The sequence below is a fragment of the Xyrauchen texanus genome, chromosome 43 (assembly GCF_025860055.1).
Source record: "Xyrauchen texanus isolate HMW12.3.18 chromosome 43, RBS_HiC_50CHRs, whole genome shotgun sequence".
NCBI classification, from domain to species: Eukaryota; Metazoa; Chordata; class Actinopteri; order Cypriniformes; family Catostomidae; genus Xyrauchen; species Xyrauchen texanus.
The window spans coordinates 2931107-2954479 of record NC_068318.1 but is presented as its reverse complement, the minus strand read 5'-3'; the positions used below and the strand labels follow the sequence as shown (position 1 = coordinate 2954479).

Genomic DNA, 23373 nt, shown 5'->3' with positions numbered 1-23373 from the left:
TCTTTCTCAAAACTGAGTTTGGATTTCTAAGTGATCAATTTATGTACAAGTGTTTTCCCACATGCTCATTGCCTAGGTCATCAGAAAATTAATGTGGCATTTAAATGGCAGTGTTTCCCAAATTAAACACAAGAGCTGTTAGTTTTGAATGATGTGAAACTCTACTGATAGAGTTTTGCAAAAAGTTTATTTTTCAAATGCAAACTCAGTGCAAAGCAATAATGTCCTTGTATTTTTGCAGACTTGGTCTAAAGATTGGGTATATGAGTGAATGGTTTCACCGAGTGATCCTCAAATTCCACTTTTAGCATCTTAGCAATTTGAAAAAACTGTAAAACAAACTGTGACAGATGTCGCCTATATGGAATGAACCAAGAAAATCTTAAAATTGCATGGAACTGAGAAGCATGAACTGGAAGGAACAAAAACAGACTGCAATTAAAAAAAAAACAAGAGACAATTATTTTAATGCAAGCAAAAAAATAAAAAAAAAAAAAATGTGCACACATCACCTTTGGAATAAAAGAAAAGAAATCTGGAAATCTGTTTGTTAGTAATCTGTACTGAATTACAACATGAATTACATGAATTAAACATTAATTAAACTCCTGTCTTAATATAAACCCTGTCTGGGAAACCGCCCTCAATATTTAACTAAGTTATTCTTGCCACTATAACTTATGGATCCCTAAAGACAAGTTTATGGGTAAATAACATATTAATAATAAAAGTATAATGAATATTAAAACACATGTTAAATATAATGTAGTAATTTTATTGTAGCACTCATCAGCCTGCAGCAGCCAAGATGATGTTCTGCAATACAGACAACAGCAGAAACTCTACAACCAATTAAACACCAAATTACAAAACATTATTAGGCTATGTGAAAGTGAATAAATGTGTGTGTGTGTGTGTGTGTGTGTGTGTGTGTGTGTGTGTGTGTGTGTGTATTTAGTTATAAATGTGTGCTGTATAAGTTAGCCTATAATACTTTTGGAAATTATAACTTAAAACAAAAACAAATAATAACCCATAAAGATACATTATAATAATTGTATTATATGGATAATTAGCAATTACTTAATATACATTTTAACATTACTTTACTCTAGCACAGCAGTCAGTAAAACAATGCCACAATAAACTGAATGATTCATATGTAGGAAGGCTACATCTTAAGGTAAGTCTGTTTTTCTAAAATATTACACTTCAATACGTACAGAATGTGCGCGTTAAGAAACGTTCAAATTGGTCGTCTCAACATGGTAAAACTGTGCGTCTTTACACGCACTAAAGTAACGCGACGAAAACTGACGCCTTAACACGACCAGAATGAGCGTGTCTACACGTTCAAAAGAAACACGTAAAAAATTGCCGCGTTAACGCGAACAAACAGCGCGTGTTGACGCGGTCAAATTTCACGCGTTTCGTAAATAGACTATTGGCCCCGTTCGCGTTCCATAGAAAGGCTACGCTTCGCTACGCTTCGGCCGCCATTATGCGTCGATGCGTAGCCAAATGTGTCGTCCTAGTTTTTGATACGCGACGCACCGATGCGCGCAATACTACGCGGTGTCGGTGAGGGCGACATTGCAAGTATTGTACATTAATTCAAGTATATCATATCCAATCGGGTAGCGGTGATTTAGGTGAGTGTCCGGGAGAAAGCGGACGACTTTTGATAGCAATACATCAAATTTTGGCGCCGACATCCTAAAATATTGGAAATGTCTCTCCTCGTCCATGCTTCGCATGGGAAGCACCAGAGACACAAACTCACCATCCTGATCCCTTTATTGATTTAAAGGGCGAACATACCACCGTCTATCTCTGCGCTGCCTTTGATGCCGCCTATATAAAATCAGCAATATGCACTCCTCTTCAGTTGCCATTTTGGTCTGAATATGACGTGACCCGACTCTACTAATATCACCAGACTCTACTACCCCCTGTTGCGGGAGCGGTGTATTGCATTTCACGCATCGCCCGTGACACGTGCGTCTGCTTGCGGACTATGAAAGGGAGCACGTCGCTCGCGTCACTCGCGTTGCTTGCTTGCGTAGCTCACGTTGACTATGTAAGGGCCCATATGCTAGCCTTGTATGGTTCATATTAGAAGGGCTTTGGTTGGGCAGGCACGCAAACCCGGAAAAGCAAGCGAATGTCGTTATGAATTAAACAAAAGCATTCGGAAGGGCTCCATGTGTTTTTCTTCGTGAAAGAGTAGCTAAAGATCAAGTTTGAAAATATTATGTTAACAAACAAAACGCTCACTGAGCACTGTTATAAACTGTGCAAGTATTAATCGTATTTATTATAATCGAAGTCTTTAATCTAATATTTTTGTTTGTAGAGGAAGATTCAGGGAGTTGTTTATATTATAACGCTACAATTTAACGTAAGGATTCGACTAGTTTAAATTGGTTTAAACGGCCTCAGATAATGCAGACTTAAATTTCGTCTTTGTTGCTATTGTGGTATTATAACAACTGGTATTGCTCCTGTTGACGTTCACAACAGTGCTGTGCATTTTGCATATTCTTACGAGAGCCTGATTGTGGTTTTAATAGATTAATCGGATATCTAACGGTCCGGAGAGAAAGTTGTTCATCCAGAATGACTCTGGCAGTGTTTTTTGGCTGTGCTTTCATCGCGTTTGGTCCAGCTTTCGCCCTGTTTGTCTTCACTATCGCCAAAAATCCATTGAGAGTCCTCATTCTGATAGCAGGGTGAGTCATATGATTATATTTAATTTACATCCTCAAATGCTTGATGCATAGTCTAATACAAACAAAACAGTACCCTAATACATGAATATGGTTTTGACAACGTTCCTTAATACACTTGATATGCTTAACAGGTCAATAGTTCATGAACATTTAAATATGAATATATATGGGAATCTATACATTCTAAAAATGTATTTGAGCTGTTTGAATGTCTTTAAGTGAACCAGTCAGCCCATAGAAAAATCTGATAGAATTAAAGAAGTGTGTTTCTTATCACCTCAGATTTTGTTAATACTTTGTGTTATGTGGGACTTAAAATGAAGGTCTGTAAATATTTCATGTAGATTTTAAAGTTTTCAGGTAATTGATGTTTGACAGAAGTTTTTTTTTATGTCAATATGGTTTAGATAAATTTAAAAAATAAATGAACAAATTACTTGCATACATTCTTTTATTGAGGACCTAGTCTAAAAGTTCTGGTTTTAATACATTTTGAGAGAATATTTTGGGGATTATGGCAAAAATGTCAATGTGGTGTAACCGTCAAAAAGTTGTACCAAATAATTAAACTTGCTTAAATAAGGAGAAATTCTCAATAAAACACCCTATCAACTAGTTTGGCATAATCAAATAAATTATAACTATTTAAATAAAAGTAATGAAACACCATTGTTCTAAAATTTACAATTAATTTGGTAGATCCTGTCAGACAAGTCAATTTCCTGAAGTGTCAAGTTGGTGTAACCACCATATAAGGAGCCATTTTGTTATGTGCAAGAAGATCATGTGACAGGAAATGATATCACAGAGAAAACTGCTGACTTATGCATAAAAAGATTAATAACTCTCTTTAAAATATTTGAGATAATTTTATTTTTAGGGTATAGTCAGGTATGCTTGTGTCAAATGGTATGACCCCAGTAAAACAATGATCATTCATCATAATTAAAAAAAATGAGTAGGCTATTTACTTAAATTATGTTTGATATATTCACACCAAGGCCATGAAAATACCTGTCAAATTAGATTTTAAATTGAAATGTCAAATGGTGTAAACGGTGATTAAAGTTAAAATATTACATAACATTTACTTAAATATTACATTAACAGGGCTCAATGCTAAGAATTTTGTCTACTGGCACGGTTGGGCGAGTGCTTCAGATTTTTACTGGCCCTGCCAACATTTTCACTGGCCCTGGCCTTGGTAGCTCAGTGAGTATTGACGCTGACTACCACCCCTGGAGTCATAAGTTTGAATCCAGCACGTGCTGAGTGACTCCAACCAGGTCTCCTAAGCAACCAAATTGGCCTGGTTGCTAGGGAGGGTAGAGTCACATGGGGTAACCTCCTTGTGGTCACTATAATGTGTGGTTCTTACTCTCGGTGGGGTGTTACCATGTCTCTGCAGTAACACGGTCAACAAGCCACGTGATAAGTGCGCGGATTGATGGTCTCAGACACGGAGGCAACTGAGATTCATCCTCCCCCACCCAGATTGTGGCGAGTCACTATACCACCATGAGGACTTAGAGCGCACTGGGAATTAGGCGTTCCTAATTCAATTGATGTCCCCCAAAATGTAATCACATTTATCATTTGCAATCCCATATATGCGCTTTACAGATATAAATGAATAAATACATCAAATTAACCTCAGCCGTCCTGCCATTTATACGTGTTTTTAAGCCAAGAGTTCTGTTGAGGAGAGATGATTGGTTTTCGGTCACCTGTTTAGTCATGTCATGCAAATTTTGCCCACGTGTACTGTTTTCACAAGAAGGATCAAAGATTATTCAAAGAGTTAACGATTTGGCTGAGAGATGAGACTTGCTACTAAATTGGTTGTGATGTGTAATATAGAGTAGGCAGAGATTAGGCCTAATCTGTGAATTAACACTGTCTGATATACAAGGAACAAAAACAAAAATACCTGTATGGTCCAGAAATGAGAAATATAACTGGTGTTTCATGAAGATGATATGAAGTAGACTGTTTTGAATATTCATCTTCACCCTGCAGCTGAACAGCTCTTATAATAATTGCCATAGTGATCTTGCTTCTTTTCATATCAAACGGCATTATCATGTCGAAGTAATGTTTACATTTGAAACATTACCTAATTAAATGTATACTTTATTTTGGATATTGAGCAGCTCATGATTTCCAGAAACGTGCAAACTGGGGTTTAACAAAGTTTATTATGTCTCATTCGGCACGTCATCTCTAAAGGTGAATTAATGAGAGAAAATGTGTTAGTTTTTTTTACAGTGGGAATAAAACTAGCGCTCTGTCCCTTTATGAAAGCACATGCATGTTAAACAGACTACGCTGCACGGAGAGAGATGATGATGAGACATATGCACAGAGAGACATGGATTTTCAGTCCTATAGAGTGAAACTCTTGATTTTTTTTGTGTTCCAATGTGTGGATTACTAATTTTCACCACCATGTAAAAACGTACATCTCTAAAATTTTATTTCTGCAAATTCACTATTAATACAATATAATAGAGGGCAATTCCATGCAAAGGTCACCCTTACCATGGAACAAATTAAATTTGCGCCTCATCAACCTGACCTCACATCATTCAAAACTAACGATGGAGGACTAGAAACATTTCAAAGCACACGCATGGCCCTAATCGCACATGATTCTCTGATTTATTTGTACATAATTTGTTAAAGATTATTTAGAAAACACAGGTGCTTTCAGCATATGTCCCCCTCAGTATTGCAATTCAAATTTAGAGACAATCCTAATAAAATCTATTTTCATATGATATTTTAAAATTATGCAATTATTTTGATGAGTACACTTACATACACTCTAGGTGGATAAAATGTGTAATATTTCTCATTCTTTTGTGGTTCCACCACTTGACATTTTCAGGCGCATTCAGTGTAACCTTTTTGAGTAAAATGGTGCTAATGTCATTTCAAATTACGTGAAACCAAAACGAATACAAAACATACATTTGAACAAACCTTATGCATGCTTTTAAAACAAGATTTTTGAATTGGTCATCTTGCCAACACTTATTTGTCATTGACCTTCATTTTTTCAGCCCCCTGATATTATTTCCATGGCAAAAAATTTTAGAAACCGTAAGAAGTTTTACAAACTTTATTTTAGGTGTCAAGCTATGAAGTTTGTGCCGCGCTATCTGATATGACAAATATGTGAAAGTGTCACTCAGGTTACATTTTAAATTGTTCATATCATGACATTAACTAACCCTTTTGACTGATATGGAAAATGGGACTGAAAATGTTTCAGGTTACATATGTCATTGCTCGCTGATGCTTATGGGGAACAACTCCTTTTCTCTGATTTCTGGACAGATGCAACTGAACTGAGCCAATGACATTGAGTGTGCGGTGCTCAGTTTTTTATATAAGAGGGTGGCATAACGCCATCAGTCAGAATTTGCCAACTGAAAGCGGTGGCTGAGGCGCCTGATAGTGCCATCCGGTAGTTAGAGCTGTCACGATAACTACTTTTTGTTGTGCGATATATTGCACCAAAATTAATTGCGATAAACGATATTATTGTAATTTTCAGACCATTTTATGCCACTGATTACATAATGACAATATAATAGCATAATAATGCAAGTACACTGTTTCAAAGAACAAAGAACATTTTATTCTTATTCTGTTCAATATTTAGACATTGTGAAATGTGAAAAAATATATCCCAAATAAATAAAACAAGTAAATAAATACACTTTCGTTAACAAAAAGTGCAAGGTATCAAGAACTAGATCAAAACAAAGTAATATGTCAATTTAAACTTTTAAAGTGTCTCACACAAAGGCACAGATGCATCAACAGGACATTTCTGCTGCCAGATTAGTTTTTTAATTGTTAGGCAGATTCCGAGAAAGGAACACCAACATGTTTACCTTGTGGGGCTTAAGGCAGGATCTTACTGGGGTAACAATGTTACCAGCTGTGCTAAACAGTCTTTCTGAGCTGGTGTTTGTTGCACAAATGCACATGTATTTTTGTGCTAACTTGGCTACTAGGGGAAATCTTCTGTGGTTATCACGCCACCACATTAAGGGATCAGATGATGCATGAACTGGTTCTTCCTGGAGGAACCTGATCAGCTCCACATCAGCCTGCACTCTTTTTGGAACCGATGCCTGAGTCTGGTGACTTGCAAGTAGGTTTCTTCTGTGCTGGAGAAGGTCACACAGCCTCTTTTTCTTGCTTGCTGGAGGTCCAGATTCAGATCCTTCATTTCCCCCTGCAGCTTCAACGCAGTTCTCACCACTGGCACATTCTCCTTTTCCTTCTTCCTCGTGCATGTCTAGTAGTTCTTGCAATAGCTTTTCTTTTACATCATCCAAGACCTCCGCATTCTCCATGGTACCACGATACCTTGGATCCAAGATGGTGGCCTTTGTCAGAAGGTTTTGGATTTCAGGTGGGCTGTATTTCTCTTTCAACACCCTGCGCATTTTTGCCTTTATGTTTGCTGTCAGTGCAGTGTCACTGGGGTCTGGTGATAAAAGTTCACCTTTAAGAAGTTCCAACACAGGCTTTACCGAGGACACAGTGACATATTTTTCCCCTGAGAGGACATCCGTGAAATCAGCCACTGGCTTCATTGCTGCATTAATGGATTCCAACACAGAAACATCCTGCCAGGTTGGGTTGAGGTGGCCATGTTTTCGATCTTCAACCAGGACACGTCTTATGGCTGGGAGTTGCTCTAGCACCCTCTCGATCATTTTGTGCTTGGTACCCCATCGTGTGGCGACATCCTGTGGAAAATATAACATTGTTTTTGTTTTTTTTGTCTAACATTATTTAACAAATGCTACTTTTACTACACTGTAAAAAAAATTGTAATCACAAACTTTTTCTTTTGTCAAATCAACTTAGATAATTTATGTAGTTCAGATAACATAATAGTTTGAGTTTCTGATGGTTAAATCAATATGCTTCATTGTATTAACTAAATTTTTCAATTTCAATGAACTTAAAATTTTAAGGCAACCAGGTTACTTATTTAATTAAGTTAAACCAACAATATTTTTATAGTGTAGTAGTACTTTCACAAATAATAATATGGTTATTATAATGTAACCAATTATTTAATACATACAAACAGGCCCCAAAGTAAGTAATAAATAATAAAAACCCTTTAAATTAAGTTTATATAAACCCTAAATATTTTGTGTTGTATAACAAGTTACCGGTATCATCACTCACCAGTACTAGATTGTGTTGGGGGACATTGGTTTCAGTCTGTGCCTTCCTCAGGTCTCTCTTCTTTAGCCAGCTCAGGTTGAAGGTGTTGACAAGATTCCTACGAAGTCCCATGGCACTACTGTGCGATCCTTGTCACTTTCCAGTCCATGGGAAACAGCCAAATGGAGGTTGTGTCCAAAGCAATTGAGCCATGGCCAGCCAAGATTACGTATTGCAGCCACAATGTTAGCACCGTTGTCTGTAGTTATACAGGCCATTTTGCGCTCATCCAATTCCCAGTCTGCTAAAGCAAACTAAAGGGCTTCAGCAAGCACATCCGCAGTGTGGTTCTGGGGTATGTATCTGGTCTCTAAACACTTTGACTGCAGAGTCCAGTCAGCAGTTATGTAGTGTATGGTCAAGCTCATATAAGGTGTCATATTTGAGCTTGACCACATATCTGTAGTGGCAGAGTAAAAGGAGATGTCTTTTATCTCCTTCAGAATATCGTCTTTTACTTTATTGTACAAGGATGGAACGGCAGTTTGGGAGATGTACGTTTTCTTTGGCAATTCGTACTGTTTGTCAAAAGTTTGCAGCATATTTTTAAATGCTGGTTTTTCGACCGTGTATAATGGCTGCTTCTCTTTGGCTATATAGCGAGTTACGCTATCCGTGAGTGTGCGCCATTTCGCGCTGTCACGTTTATATTTGCACTGTCGGGAAAAGGCATCTGCAACAGATAACTGTCTGGAAGAAGGCCCCTCTCCAACTCCAGCTGCAGTTGTTCCCAGGTTGAAAAACTGGGTGGGATGGTTATGTTTTAGGTGCGATTTTAAGTTTGTTGTGTTGCCTCTTTTCGTTGCTACTGTTTTAAAACACAGTCGACATACCGGCTCGTTCACGTTAATTAGCTCTCCTCTCGTTCGAGCTTAAAGCCAAAATGTTCCCACACCGGAGCTGAAGATTGCGGCTTTGAAATCAATTCCATGTTGGACTCGTTCTTCCTAACTGGCTCGCTGTAGATGTCACGAAACAGAACACTTTAAAATGCAGTTGGTTCACGCCTTCTCTTCACCTGACGGTGTCCGCACTCTCTCTCTGTGTGTGTGTGTGTGTGTGTGTGTGTGTGTGTGTGTGTGTGTGTGTGTGTGTGTGTGTGTGTGTGTGGACACGCTGCCTGAGCCCCGCCTCCGACACAGTGTGCAGACAAGATGACAGAGGCAGCGCGGTCAACTAAAATGTTGGTGACATTCATTTTAATGTAAAAATGAATCTAATTATTATTTTTAATAATAAAACAAATGATCAGTTGCAATATATCGCGGCACCAAAAATGATCGCGCTCATTTCCATATATCGTGCGATAAGTTGATATATTGACTATCGCGACAGCTCTACCGGTAGTGTGGCTAGCTACGCAATGTCTCGTTCCCTACATCTCAGGGAACCGAAGATGCTCCCTTTCAATTTCGATCTCTTACATCGCGTCAATGATGCATAATGGGAATGGGTACGATCATGCCGTAGTACTGGACAAAGGACACATAACCCATAACATTCAAGAGTGAATCTCGTTGTAACTACCCTGTAGTAGGTGCAGGACATGAGATTGTGTTGTACAGATACAACGCTTAGCTTATAGGAAGCTAACTACGCCCTGACAATTTTGAGAGGTTGAGTTAACAAGCACATCCGCATCACTCAGTAGCAGGATGCTTTGCATTTAAGAGGGCTCCAATCAGACCTAGTAGAGCACAGCCAGGTGCACAGTCCGGTAGTGAAACAGCTGAGTTCCACTAAGGGAAACACAGTGCAATAAAAAAATCTAGCTGAGTTCCACTAAGGGAAACACAGCGCATATCTATCTTTTAACCAGAGATCTAGTGTCTAAGGCATGACAGAGACAAGAATATTAATGTATTTGGGTGGGAGACACAGTAAATATATATTCAAGCAGTATGGCCCGAGTGTGGCACTGCTTTACATCCAAATGTCTAAAGCACAGCTGAGACATAAGAGATATTGCATGTAGTGTAATTAAGCTGTATAAACAAGGTATGACGGGGCTTAACATGAAGGGCTGAGTATTGCGTTGTTGAATAGAAAATGCTAAGCATACCCTGGAGAGCACAGGCACGTGTGGTCCAGGAGCGAAGTGAATTCATTGAGTTCTCGAAGCGGACCTTAGAACACAAAGAAATAATGCTGCTGCACAGACAATATCTGTGAAGCCACCGATTGCACATCAAGGTTGTAAAATCGTAAAAAGGTGCTGGGCGAAGCCCAACCCCTGCCAGGGAGATTTCTTATATGGAAACATCTTTTTCCCATGCCCAAGAGTCGTCATCCGGCGTGAACCACTCAACAGCCACACGTATATTTCATAATTCACATTGACCCGGAGGCCAAGTGTATTCAAATGCACGAGCAGTCTCTGACTGTGCTAAAATGAGTCAGTCGTCTAGGTATTTGAGTATGCGCAGCCCCTCCGCTTTCAGAGGGGCTAAAGCTGCATCCACACATTTTGTGACTGTGCACGGAGCGAGGGAAAGGCCAAACGGCAGGACTGTGAATTTATATGCCATCTCCTCGAATGCAAACCTCAAGAAGCGAATATAGGCATTTTTCAGATCTGTTGAGACAAACCAGTCATTCTGATGGATGGTGTGCTATGATCTGCTTTTGTGTCAACATTTTGAACAGGCAGTTTGACAGTGTGCAATTCAGAAGCCTCAAGTCCAGAATTGGACGCAACCTGCTGTCTTTCTTCGGGACAAGAAAATAATGGCTGTGAAGGCCCTTTTGACACTCGCTGAGCTCGATAGGATCTATTGCCTGTACTGCTAGCAGGCTGTCGATTCCTGCATGCAGAATGTGAGCATTTTGAGATGACATTGTGGACGGTTGGCTGTCTCACAAACTGAAGTGTGTAACCGTGCTTTAGGGTTGTTAACACCCAATTGGATATGCCAGGAAGGGATTCCCATGCTTTTATTCGCTCTGACAGTGGGGATAGCGAGATCACTGAAGACATGGTGCCCGACCCAGGGGTAGGCTGATGGTTTGTGGGATGTGTGAGGACACGTGAAGAGGAACATAGCTCGTTTGTGTATTTTTCTCTTTTTGAACATGGTCGTGACAGGTCCGGATTCATAAAAAGAATCTTTTTTAAAAATAATTTTTGCCTGGTAGACCTAGAGCACTGTTATCGTGTGAGTAGTTGGGATCTCAGGCCAGTTTGAGTCGAGGGACATAAGTGGGCTGCTACCACCTGTTCAGCGGGGGGAAGCGAGCCATATCCCATTTGGGGATCCCACAACAGGGGAACGGTCATCTTCAGGAAGGGAAGCACTGTCCACTGCAAGTAAGTGCAATTCGACTGTGAAATTTAGAAGTGAAGGAGATAAATTCTGACTGATGGCATTATGCCACCCGCTTATATAGAAAGCTGAGCGTCGCATGCTCAATATCATTGGCTGAGCATGCATAAACGCCATTGGCACAATTCCAGTTGCATCTGAATTGGTGTGATCCAATCGGAGTTCAGAAATCAGAGAAAAGGAGTTTTTCCCATAAGCGTCAGCTACTCGATGTAAGTGATCGAAATGGAACAGGTGTCTTGTTGGTTTCTGAAGATGTTGCACTTGTGTTTGTTTCAGGGCATTTTTCTGGCTGCTGTCTCTGCTGTTTTCTTCTCTAGTGTGGTTCATCAGCGTTAAGGCCAGTAATGCAGAAAATGGGACACTTCAGAGGGGGCTTCTGATATTTGGAGTTTTCTTTTCTGTCTTAATTCAAGAGGTGTTTCGCTTCGGTTATTATAGATTGCTCAGGTACAATCTCAGTAACAATAATGACCTCATCACAGAATGAAATAAATTATAAAAATGATATCTTATGATCATAAGAAAAAGTTATTAGATAATGTTATTGCGATATGTGAATATGAAATCCTCAGTGACTTTAAAAACAAATGCCAAAGATGACCAGCACCACAACTTGAACAGATTTTGAACTTGTTGAATCAAACTGTAAATGATTGAATAAGTAATTCTGATATAATAGCCCAATAATTGCTTCCTTATATTTTTTGTCAAGGGTCTTTTTTAGTTGCAACTGTCACAGTAATGTTCATGTGTCCATGTTGTTGAATCTCTTTTTCTTTTGTTAATGCAATGTCATACAGATGCATTGCAGTCAGTTGTTTCAGGGAGACTTGTTTCTGTGAAACTAAGTCTTTTTATCTTTGAATAATCAGGAAGGCTAACGATGGTCTGGCAACCATTAGTGATGATGACAGTTCAGCCATTTCAGTCCGGCAGATGGCTTACGGTAATCTGGGTTCATTTGATCTCACTGTATTCAGTAGACAAAAAGTTATTGTGGTACAGTCATAATTTTTGTAATTTTTTTCATGTTACAGATTCAAGAGCAGCATTTTACTCATGCTTTCTGAAACATGCACATGGTAAAGAAATTTAGCAGGTTTTATCAGAGACTAATATGTGCGTGTGCGCGCGCGTGCGCGCGTGTGTGTGTGTGTGTGTGTGTGTGTGTGCTCATGCAGTAGCTGGACTGGGCTTTGGGATCATGAGTGGTGCATTCTCAATGATCAATATCCTGTCTGTCTCTCTGGGTCCTGGGACCGTTGGCATCTTTGGAGACTCACAGTATTACTTCATTACAACAGGTGAGATGCTGCACAGCATGATGGTATGTCCATCCCATCCCTCCTATCAATCCATCCATCAATTGTGTGTTATGATGGAATTATATGGACATCCGTGGTTGGGTCGACTTGTGATTTATTCTGATAAAAATAAAAACGCACTTGTAACTTTTTTTTTCCATCCAAACACTATAACAGAAGTGGCAGAGATAAGAGACATTTAAATAATTAGATAATTTAGCAATGAAAATGACAAACAAAGCATCAACATAACTGATAAAAATTAAATCAAACCAGTCTTAAATTGTGTGAATTGGGCCTTTGTAACTTTTCTCAAATAAAAATGATGTGTAATATAGTGAGCATGTGTTTCAAAGTTCATTGGAGACAGAAAATGAAATATAGCTGTTAACAAGTTAAAACAAGAAAATAATCAAATATATGGGATAAATAATATGATATAACTAGATGGGTACATTTCCTGAAGAAAATGTGAGTGGTGCTTGCCGTGGCAAAACTAGTCACACAGCATGTTTTAATATTATGATCCTTTAATGTTGCTAGCCTGTGTTTGCATGATGCTAGCATGTAGATAGTATGTTTTAACATTTGACTAGGCATTGTTAGCATGATGCTAGCACGTTTTCATCATGTTTTACCACTTCGCTAGGTGATGCTAGCATGTGTTAGCATGATGCTAGCACATTTTTAGCATGTTTTAGAAATTAATGAAAAACTACATGTTCATTTTTTTTTTTAAAGCAAAGCTTTAATATTAATATATTAGAGCTAAACTTGAACCTACCTCTCCCATCCAGCAACAACATTGAAAAGGAGGAGGAGTTAATACAAATTATTGCTGCAAATTATTGTGATGAGCACACAACTTCAGTCAAAATTAAAGGGACAGAGTAACAGACAGGCACATCAGGTACACATTAAACATTTTGTATAACTCTACAAATGCAGACTTGACGGTACGCATTTAGACATCAAAGTATGCTGGTGCGATTTGTCACTCTAAACTATGCAAAAAGCTGTGGATGCATTTTGTGTTCAATTGTGTACGAGTACTCAAGACTTACAGCAAGTGGCAGCTGCGTCTAGTCTGCCAAAAAGCAAAAGAAGAAGAAGAGTTCAACCAATCATACCGCTGGGGTCATTCCCCCAAATATCAAGCGGGATGATTGATAAATGCGTAATGTCAATATTTTCAAGAGACTGCAAATTGACAGCAACACGAAATAGGTTTTATCCCTCTCGTTCCCCTCCTCCGTTTTGCTTGTTCCTCAAGTGAGGACGGTGCTTTTAACTCCTTTGAATAGGTAAACAAGTTGGGATGGCTGTGAAAAGTTGAAAGTATGAACTGAGTTAACGCATACCTGCCAACCTTGGGAAAATATTTAACTTTAGTAAGATTAGCCTTGCATTTAAGTTGGCAAAGTAACGTTAAGTTATATGGTCGGTGTGTCGCAGATTGTTAAACGTGACTTGTCATAGTACAGTATTCATAATTATTATTGCAGGCAAACCCATCACCGTAATGAGAGGAGCAGATCATGGCAGGATGAAAAAAAAAAAAAAGCAAGTGCACATGCCGCAAACATAACGTTACCTAGAAATTTACCAGGAGGTGTGTGTGTGTGCCTTGCAATTAAAATAAACATGACATCAGATTAGGAGGAACCGGCAGGGAGTGAGAGAGAGAAGCAGACCCAAAAAGAAGTGAGTCTATGCCCCCCGGAAGTTCCAGGAGCGAAGCACATTGCACAACACATTGTGCAATTACGATTTTTACATTAGCCACCATGAAGCTTCAGCTAATAATGTAGCTAAACCTCTAGTTTCTAAGGCATATATTCCTAGCTAATGTTTTAATTGAATAGGCTAAATATTTGTCATTAGTCCTGTATGATGTATGCCTATATAAGTGGATTCAATTATTTAATTATGAAATAAAATGGAAATCCTGAACAGAATTTTGGGTTTTATTCATAACTGACAGTGTTTTACATCACAACATAAGTTTCTGTAAATACTTGAAAATGAAAACATGTTACAATATACAAAATAAATTATTTCCATTTTTATTAAATAACTGAAAGCAATTCACTTATGGTTATCAGTTTGTATAACAAAAATGGTTTTAAGCAGGTGTACTGAAACTTTTGACTTTCACTGTATATTATAATATAGCCCAGTGCAGTGCAAGTGAGTAAAAGATTAAAAGAGTTCTTCTCTAGCATATATGATTGTATTGTTTTCTTCATAGACGATTATATTTTGAATAACTTGATATGGCGGTGAGTGGGGAATTACCGTGTGCAAAGCGAAGTGCTGCAAATGCATGTGAACTAAACGTTGCACTATTGTGGTACTCAAATATTTTCCTAAGGTTGGCAGGTCTGCAAATGAGAAATACATTTGTGTGTAGAATATATTTTTGCAACCTGTTACATAAACATATGTATATCTGCCAAATGTATAAATGTAAATGTAAACATATACTGTAAAAACAAATATATGCAGAGTGTAATTCTACATATGAGAAATACAGGTATGTAATATATACTTTTATACCTGTTACATATATATGAACGTGAATGTCATTATCGAAATGTAGATATTTAGTATGGGTGTAACGGTTCAAATTTCTCAAGGTTCGGTTTGTATCACTGTTTTATAGTCACGGTTTTGGTACGGATCAGTATTTATGTTAAGGGGAAAAAAAATATTATTACTTTTTTTATTATTACGTGTCACATTCCTCAGTGATAGGCCCAGGGGAGGGGTCTTTTGTCTCCTCTGGTGTGAATTACAATCAATATTCCTGAACATTCACGCCTCCTCACATATGACCTTTCTAACATTAAAGGTGTCTTACAAAATTTAAATGACTATATGTTTTGTATGAATGAGTGATCAGGATGGTTTTCACAACATTTTGTAGCAAAAACTCTAGGCTACAAGATTCACTTCTCAAAAGTCTTGTGGACAAATGTTTAGTATGTGTTATATGGCCTTATTTAAAAATTATTTTTTCAAAAACCATGCATAAACTTATAAAAATCAAACATGTACACACATGCTGCTCACATATTATTGTAGCCCAGTTTGTGCTGAATACAGTGTTATCAGACTTTAGACATTAATGTGTTTTTAAGCGACTGGAAAAAGCACAAATGTCAAGGCATGTCAAAACTTCTCCAGGGCCCAAAACACCCGCAGACCCCAGAGGGTTAACAGTTTAAATATTCTGTCCCATCATAATATTACTGTTCTAACAAACTCTAGACCGCTGTCAAATGCAACTCCTCACAAGTGACTTTTGTAAAAACCTTCAGTCACTGAAGAGATAATGCACAGCAAAGAGGGTAATGTCAGAAATATTAACATATTGACAGTCGCTTAAGTTAATGAATGGATAGAATACAACAGGCATACTGTTTTACTCAGACTAAAAGCTGTTTTTTGTATACAGAATAGAGTTAAAAAGCATAGAGATGCGTATTTCCAGAGGTTATCTTCGCGTCGGAGTGACTGGCCTGTTGAGCAAAGGGAAGTCGGGACTCTGACGGCTGCTCACGGTCCTAGTGCCTTCCGCATGTTATCTCCATCAGTGCGACATGTACAGAGATGTAACTTCTGTGTTTTTTTTCTCTAAACAATGCGATTTTCACCTGGTTTTCACTGAAAGTTGATTTCACATTTCACGGTCCTATATTCATTCAGGTGCGACTTTATTTCTGGAAAATACATTACACTCAGTATAACATCAGTTATTTTCAGTCATATTGCATTATCAAAATGTATTCCACTCGCAGAAACGAGTTTGAAAACATTTGAAGAGTGTGTAAAATAGTTTGTTGTGTTTGTTTGTAGCTCTGATGACTCTGGCACTGACGCTGCTGCATACATTCTGGGGCGTGGTGTTTTTTGAGGGCTGTGAGAAGAGCCGCTGGTGGGTCATCGGTGTTGTCGTGTCTCTTCACCTGCTGGTCGCTGGCCTGGTGAGTGTTACATCTACACTAAGCAGTCAGACTGTTTAAGGTGAGGGTGTATTTTCTGTGTGTGCCATGGTCACAGGCTCACCAAAAATGGACAGTTGAAGACTGGAAAAACATAGCCTGGTTTAATGAATCTTGATTTCTGCTGAGGCACACATATGGTAGGCCCAATGCAGCCTCAGCTTTCTGTTCTTGGCTGACAGAAGGGGAACCTGACGTGGTTCAGGGCATGCTTAGTGACTCCAGCCATGTCTCCTAAGCAACCAAATTGGCTCGGTTGCTGGGGAAGGTAGAGCCACATGGGGTAACCTCCTCATGGTCACGATTAGTGGTTCTCTCTCTCAGTGGGGCGTGTGATAAGTTGTGTGTGGATCACTGAGATTAGCATGAGCCTCCTGTTAGTCTGTGCTGTGAGTCTCCGTGGTGTCATGCACATCGAGCCACATGATAAGATGTGTGGATTTACTGTCTCAGAAGCGGAGGCAACTGAGACTTGTCCTCCACCACCCGGATTGAGGTGAGTAACCATGCCACCATGAGGACCTTCTAAGTAGTGGGAATTGGGCATTCCAAATTGGGAGAGAAAAAAATAAATATATATAAAGCACCCTTGCATCTCTAGATGTAGACTAGATTTTTTAGAATCTTACACACTCCCTCCTCCAATACCAAGTTTGAATCTTTCTCCCATTATTTTTGAGAGAAGTTGAAACTCCCCCAGACTCTGAATTAGCAGGGAGTATTACACTGATGCCTCATGACCTTTTCCAAAGGCAGTAATCACCACTCCTTCAGTGTGTGCCGCTTTAGGGAGGTGTATGCTACTCCCAAATATAGTACAGAGCAGTTGACGCAGTTGTAAATATCTAAAGAATTGAGACCTGGGAATCCCAAAATGTTGAAACGTATTTTCAAAGGATTTCAACAATCCACTCTCATATAAGTCACTGATCGTATTAACCTCCTTCACAATCCACTCTGTCAAGCAGAATGGAGACTTATTAATACATAATTTTGGGTTCAGCCATATGCTTGAGGCAACATTTAAATAAATGTCTGAATTAAACTTTCTTGACACTTTTGTGCATGCCACATGCAAATGCGAGATAACGTGGTGTAACTTCACCGGTTAGTTTGATAGAAAGGCTTTGCAATGCCGAGATAGGGGCAAGAACTTCCTGTTCAATACAAAACCAGGGAGGGGCTCTCTCAGGTGGAAGCGTCCAAAGAGCCAAGTGTCTTGGACTGAACGCATGATAATAAAACAAAATCTTGGGTAGGCCTAGCCCACATTTGTCAATCGGCCTATGTAACTTACTGAAATGTAATCTGGGACATTTACCATTCCAAATGAAGGACTTCGCTATCCTATCAAATTGCTTGTAATAAGAGAGGGGACATGTATTGGTAGAGATTTTAGGAGGTATTTGGTTGAAATTTGGAAAACAATTCATTTTAATAACATTAACCTTTCCTGTCATAGATAAATGTAATGAAGCCCACCTGCCCACATCACTCTCAAACCTTTTTTATTAAGGGGTCAAAATTAACTCTAATTAAATCACACAAGTTTGCTGGGAATAAAATATCCAAATACTTAATGTCCTGTTTGGGCCACTGGAAGGCACCCAGCTGAAAATCCATTACCAGACAGTTCGCTGCCAAAGCTTCGGATTTAGACCAATTCTTTCTGTATCCTGAGAACTTAGAAAAGGAATTAATAATTCTGTGGAGGCAAGGCATAGATCTAGTAGGTTAGGAGACGTATAATAAAATATCATCTGCGTAAGGCCAAAGCTTATGCACCACACCATCACCCCTGGAAAATCACCTGCCGCTACCGGGTGTCTATAAAGTAACTTGATCCATCCAATAAAAGTATTCCTGAAACTGTACATTTCCAAAATCTTAAAAAGATTATCCCATTCTACCATATCAAATGCCTTTTTGGCGTCTAGTGAAATGGCAGCCACCGAGTCTGATCATTCGCCGCTGACCGCATTATATTGATGAAATGCCTAATGTTATCAGAAGAGCTGCAGCCCGGAATATACACTCTTGATCTATATGTATAAGAGATGTCATAACTTTAGTAAGTTGTTTGGCCAAAAATGTTTAACAATATTTTAATGTCTAGCTGGTTCAGGGAAATTGGAAGGTAACTCTTACACTCGCTTGGATCTTTGTCCTTTTTAAGAATCAGACGGATCTAGGCTTGTCATGGTTGGCGGAAGCTTTCCATTCTTTAATGATTGTGTGCAGTTTAGATTTAATATATTTTGTGCCATTTAATGAGGAATAAATCTTGCCAGAAAATAAAACTAATTTAGCTAGTTTATATGAGGTAACAGGCTTGTGCAACAAAATAACATTGCCCATCAGTACGGTATATGATCACAAAACAATTATAAAAGAAGACACACTTAACATGTCCTTGCATTGGTGCTAAAAATGTTTCCTGTTTTTAGAAAGTGAAAAAAATTAATTGGGATACAGGCCCATTCTGTCCAACTCAAATCACTTTGAACGCTCATTACATCACAATTACAACTTCTGACTTTGAAAGTATGAACTTGCCCGAAGGTTTAAACCACAACATAACTGAAATAGTGTTTATATTGGCTATGTGTTAAACATACATTGAAAAAAATAAAAAAGTCCATAAAAATTGGAACATTGAAGGAGACTTATGTGTGGGGTCTTTTCATTTGGGCCAATAAGCAACCAACAGAACACCCTAGCAACTGCATTGCAAATGTGCTACAAACACAGAAAACAACTTGACAACAGCATAGTAACAACCTGGTGTCCACCCACATAGAACACCCTAGTTTATAAGTTAAATATTGTTAGACATTTTCATGAGTGCTGGTAAGTATTCATACACATCGCACCTTGGTTAAATCAGATTTCTCCTGGAAAGGCGGGAGACTTATAGCACATTATTAAACCGCTTTCATAATGTTTAAGCTAAATGTATCAAATTAATTAGTCAAAAAACAGATTTAAACTTACATGAGCATTTTCTTGTCTTCCCCAGTGGAAACAGAAGACGGAACACAGTGCCCCGTGATCCCTTGTGATTTTGATTCAGATTCCTGATTTGCAAAATGAATCATTCAGACCACTTTTTAAATCGTTTTGATTGGTTCAGTTGAATCAAATGTAAAAATGGTAAATGGTCTGCACTTATATAGCTCTTTTTTATTAACCTTAGAGGTTACCAAAGCGCTTTACACTGTGTCCCAATCACCCATCCACACTCACATTCACACACCAATGGCGGCAGAACTGCCATGCAAGGCGCTAACCTGCCATTGGGAGCAACTCAGGGTTCAGTGTCTTGCCCAAGGACACTTTGGCATGTGGACCCGTGTGGGCCAGGATTCAAACCACCAACCCTGCGATTGGTAGCCAACCCGCTCTACCATCTGAGCCACAGCCGCAGCATGCAATTTACACGTATTCATTTTGCTAATCAAAATGTAGTGAGGTAAAAGTCTAAAGAAATATGTATTGTCAAATAAAGTACAAATATGATTTTTATTTTTACTTAAGTACAGTAACAAAGTATTTGTACTTCGTTACTTTACACCTTTGATTATCCAGACATTAATCACTTAGTGAGTCTGTTTGGAATATGCAAAATACATGTGCAAATATAAATAAAACGTATATTTATGCAACCGCGCTCTCTACTCGCATAAAAAAACAGATTATAAACTTGACAGAATGCATCAACACCATGGAAAGAACATAATGAAACAGTTATGCCAAATTAGGTAAATAAATGCTTTAACAGCATTCAATATATTAATCTCTAGCAGCTGAAGGTGTGGGAAGTAGACTGGTATAAATGGATATAGAACAGCAACAGTGTAAAGTGACATTTTTTATACAGACCTTTCGTCTGAAGTCCATCTTGCAAAATCGTCACATACTTGGTGTGAACAGGCCTTTAGAGTGGGCCATACATTTGTCTCTCTGCCCACGGGCCGCCTATTAAGAAACCCTGCCATAGATAATTTGATCTTTTAATAATTTGAAACTCTAGAGCAAACACGTGATATTACTGGGGTCACCTGAGAAACACCTGAGAAGCAGGAGACTTAGGATCAAATCTCCATTCAATCTCACTGTTGTCTAGGAAAAACTATTATTAAAGTGACCTTATTAGTTCATCAGCAAGTTTTGACTGACATTATAAAAAGCATATTATAACTAAAAATGTGCATTTATTTTGCATTATTAACATTTAAAGCAATTATCCAGAGTGACTTACAAAGTTTTTTACTGTAGTTTCATGCATGTGGCTGCTGTGGTGAACAAGATGGCAAACGTGCAATTTAAAGTTACCTGCTAGAGGAACACTATTGATCAAATTCAAGTATGTTTTGAATTTTCAAGCACTGTTCCTCTCACAGATCACAAAGTTTTTGTCATTTTGTCACTTTCAGAATATTTCTAAATGTAAGAAAGTCTCACATGTTTCTCTCTTCTGGTTTTTCAGTCACTTCTGAACCCACTGTATGAGGCCAGTCTGCCTCCTGTATATGTGATCACGCTGCTGATGGGCATATGGGCGTTTTTCTCATCTGGAGGGTCACTGCAAAACCTCACTGCTCTTTGCACACGTAAGAAATAAGTATTTATACACTTTCATGATTTATCAGTCATCAATTGATCATTTTCACGTCACTGTCTGAGGCTCTGGGTTTAGAATGTCTTGGGCTGTCACGATTATGAAATTTGTGCGATGATCAATTGTCAAACACATTAATTGTGATTAACTATTTTAATGTCTGTTTTGTGTCTTGTCATGATTATTATTATTGGTTGACGATTAAGTGTCATAAAAATGGTCATACTAAAGTTTATGTGCATTAAGTTTACACTGAAAGTGACATGAACAAAACAGACATTTATAATCGTTACAAAATGAAAATGTTTTGTTCATGTCACAGTGTAGGCTTATGCTGCCTTCACGGGCTATCAGAGTTATAGTAAATACAAGTTTCCCCACTCTACGTTGCTCATGAATGACCCATCCAGTCATAATTACGACTGGGAAACTCTGAGATAAGATTTAAGAGCGGGGCTGTCATCTGCAACCCCCACACTTTTAAGAACCACTGTTTTAATCTATTAATATCTCTAATTGTAAATAATCTTGTTTTATTTTTAGGCAGGAAAGCAGAAGAGGAATCCTCATAAGATCTTGTCATTACGTGTCTATGAGACGCAGGACAATAGCACAGCTGCTCATCTGAATCGCAGCAGTTTGTGGTTTTCACCAGCATAAGCAAGAGGAGATCAGACATGTCCCCTCCATCATGACTTGTCTCACAGAGCAAACCGGATTTTCACAGAAATGCTGTTTGATCCCATTGCTTATGAATGACGAACATGCTGATCAGAATGAATACGTTTTTGATTAATTCTTATCTTATATTCCATATTATTAATATCCATATAATTAATAATTAATATATTCCATATTATTTTGTTTTAAAACAATGTCATTGGTGAATTTATTTGATTAAATCATGATTTTGAGTTTTCTTTGTTGAAAATGTCATATATTCCAGTGCCAATTTAAAGGGATTAACTAGATTAACGATCATGTCCAAAAATGTCATTCTCTTTTACTCATTTTACACAGAGACAAGTGCATTTGCATTTACTTAAGACCTTTAATTTTCAAATCCAGCGGAACAAACTTCTTTAGCAGATCAGTGTCTGATTATGAGATGTTTTTCTTTTTTCTTTTTTTTGGGATTCTTTGTTTCTCCGTTATTAAATTCATTTTTGATTACGTTTGTTAACACATACTATAACAATCTCAGATCTCATCCTCTGTTCTCATCTAAAACAGATTGTTGACTCCATTCTCAATATATTTATAACAATTGAATCCAACCTTTAAATGTATTGACAGTAAGCAATATCTGGGTATTACAGATCCTTCTATTCATTCATTAATAAAACTGGTGCTTGCACATTGTCCTGGCAAGTTGCATTTTCATCATATAATTGTTCTCTCAACCATCCAGTTGTTTGGGACCATCATAATAATATTCAACTGAGCATATTATTTCCTGAATATTTGTCTGTGCAGTAAATCAGAGTTGGAATTACAACTAACATTGCACACAACATAGCTATAATACCTAAACCAGCATGCTAACATCACTGTGTTTAGTAACACATTCCCTGTTTTCCAATCATGGCCTTAACAAAAAAACTTTCACCAAGCACTCATTTTGGTACATCACAAACCCCAGCAGAAACTGAGCTGGGTTCACACAGTTCTTTTAGAGCTACCAAATTGTCAGCTGGACAATATTAACTAATGGGCATTTTGGTGCCATAAATGTTCTGGTTCTTATCAGAGATCATATCAGACAGCTCTTTAAACACTGTACGGCCTTCAGTAAGCACCAAAATGCAGTATACCCTGACCTGGTAAAAATGTATTAATGTAAATGTATCTTTTTCTATGAACTCTTGTACTTGTTCCTTGTGTCTGCATTTAAGCTGTTTCTGGTCCATATTTCAGTTTGGGATCCTGCATTGGAGGGTATGTAGTCGGATCTCTCTCTCTCCATCTTTTGTTCTGTTCTTACATTGGACACAATAAAAACTACTGGTGCTTTTCTGGATTTCAAATATAACGATTTGTAATTATGTAACATTTTAATGCTGCTTTATAAAGTTTGCACATATCTGTTCATATTAAAACATTATTTGAAAAATGTATTAC

The 23373-nt window shown here is 38.1% G+C and overlaps 1 protein-coding gene across 2 annotated transcripts; it reads left to right on the top strand.

Moving 5' to 3' along the window:
• Positions 1-868: 868 nt before the first annotated feature.
• On the top strand, positions 869-23359 carry zgc:114200 (Gamma-secretase subunit Aph-1b-like). 2 transcript variants are annotated; one of them, XM_052116301.1, is made up of 7 exons: positions 873-2732; positions 11597-11767; positions 12193-12266; positions 12502-12624; positions 16486-16613; positions 21121-21244; positions 21796-23358. In XM_052116301.1, the coding sequence occupies exons 1-7, from the start codon at positions 2620-2622 to the stop codon at positions 21822-21824; spliced, it is 762 nt and encodes a 253-aa protein (XP_051972261.1). In that variant the 5' UTR covers positions 873-2619; the 3' UTR covers positions 21825-23358. The 2 variants fall into 2 exon arrangements, with proteins under 2 accessions (XP_051972263.1, XP_051972261.1); XM_052116303.1 differs by lacking the exon at positions 11597-11767 and having other exon boundaries at positions 869-2732; positions 21796-23359.
• The last annotated feature ends 14 nt before the right edge of the window (positions 23360-23373 follow it).

Coding starts and splice junctions, on each gene's coding strand:
- zgc:114200 (XM_052116301.1), top strand. CDS start 2,620: ATGACTCTGGCAGTGTTTTTTGGCTGTGCTTTCATCGCGTTTGGTCCA. Junction 12,625..16,485: donor GTATTACTTCATTACAACAG/GTGAGATGCTGC, acceptor GTTTGTTTGTAG/CTCTGATGACTCTGGCACTG. Junction 21,245..21,795: donor CCTCACTGCTCTTTGCACAC/GTAAGAAATAAG, acceptor TTTTATTTTTAG/GCAGGAAAGCAGAAGAGGAA.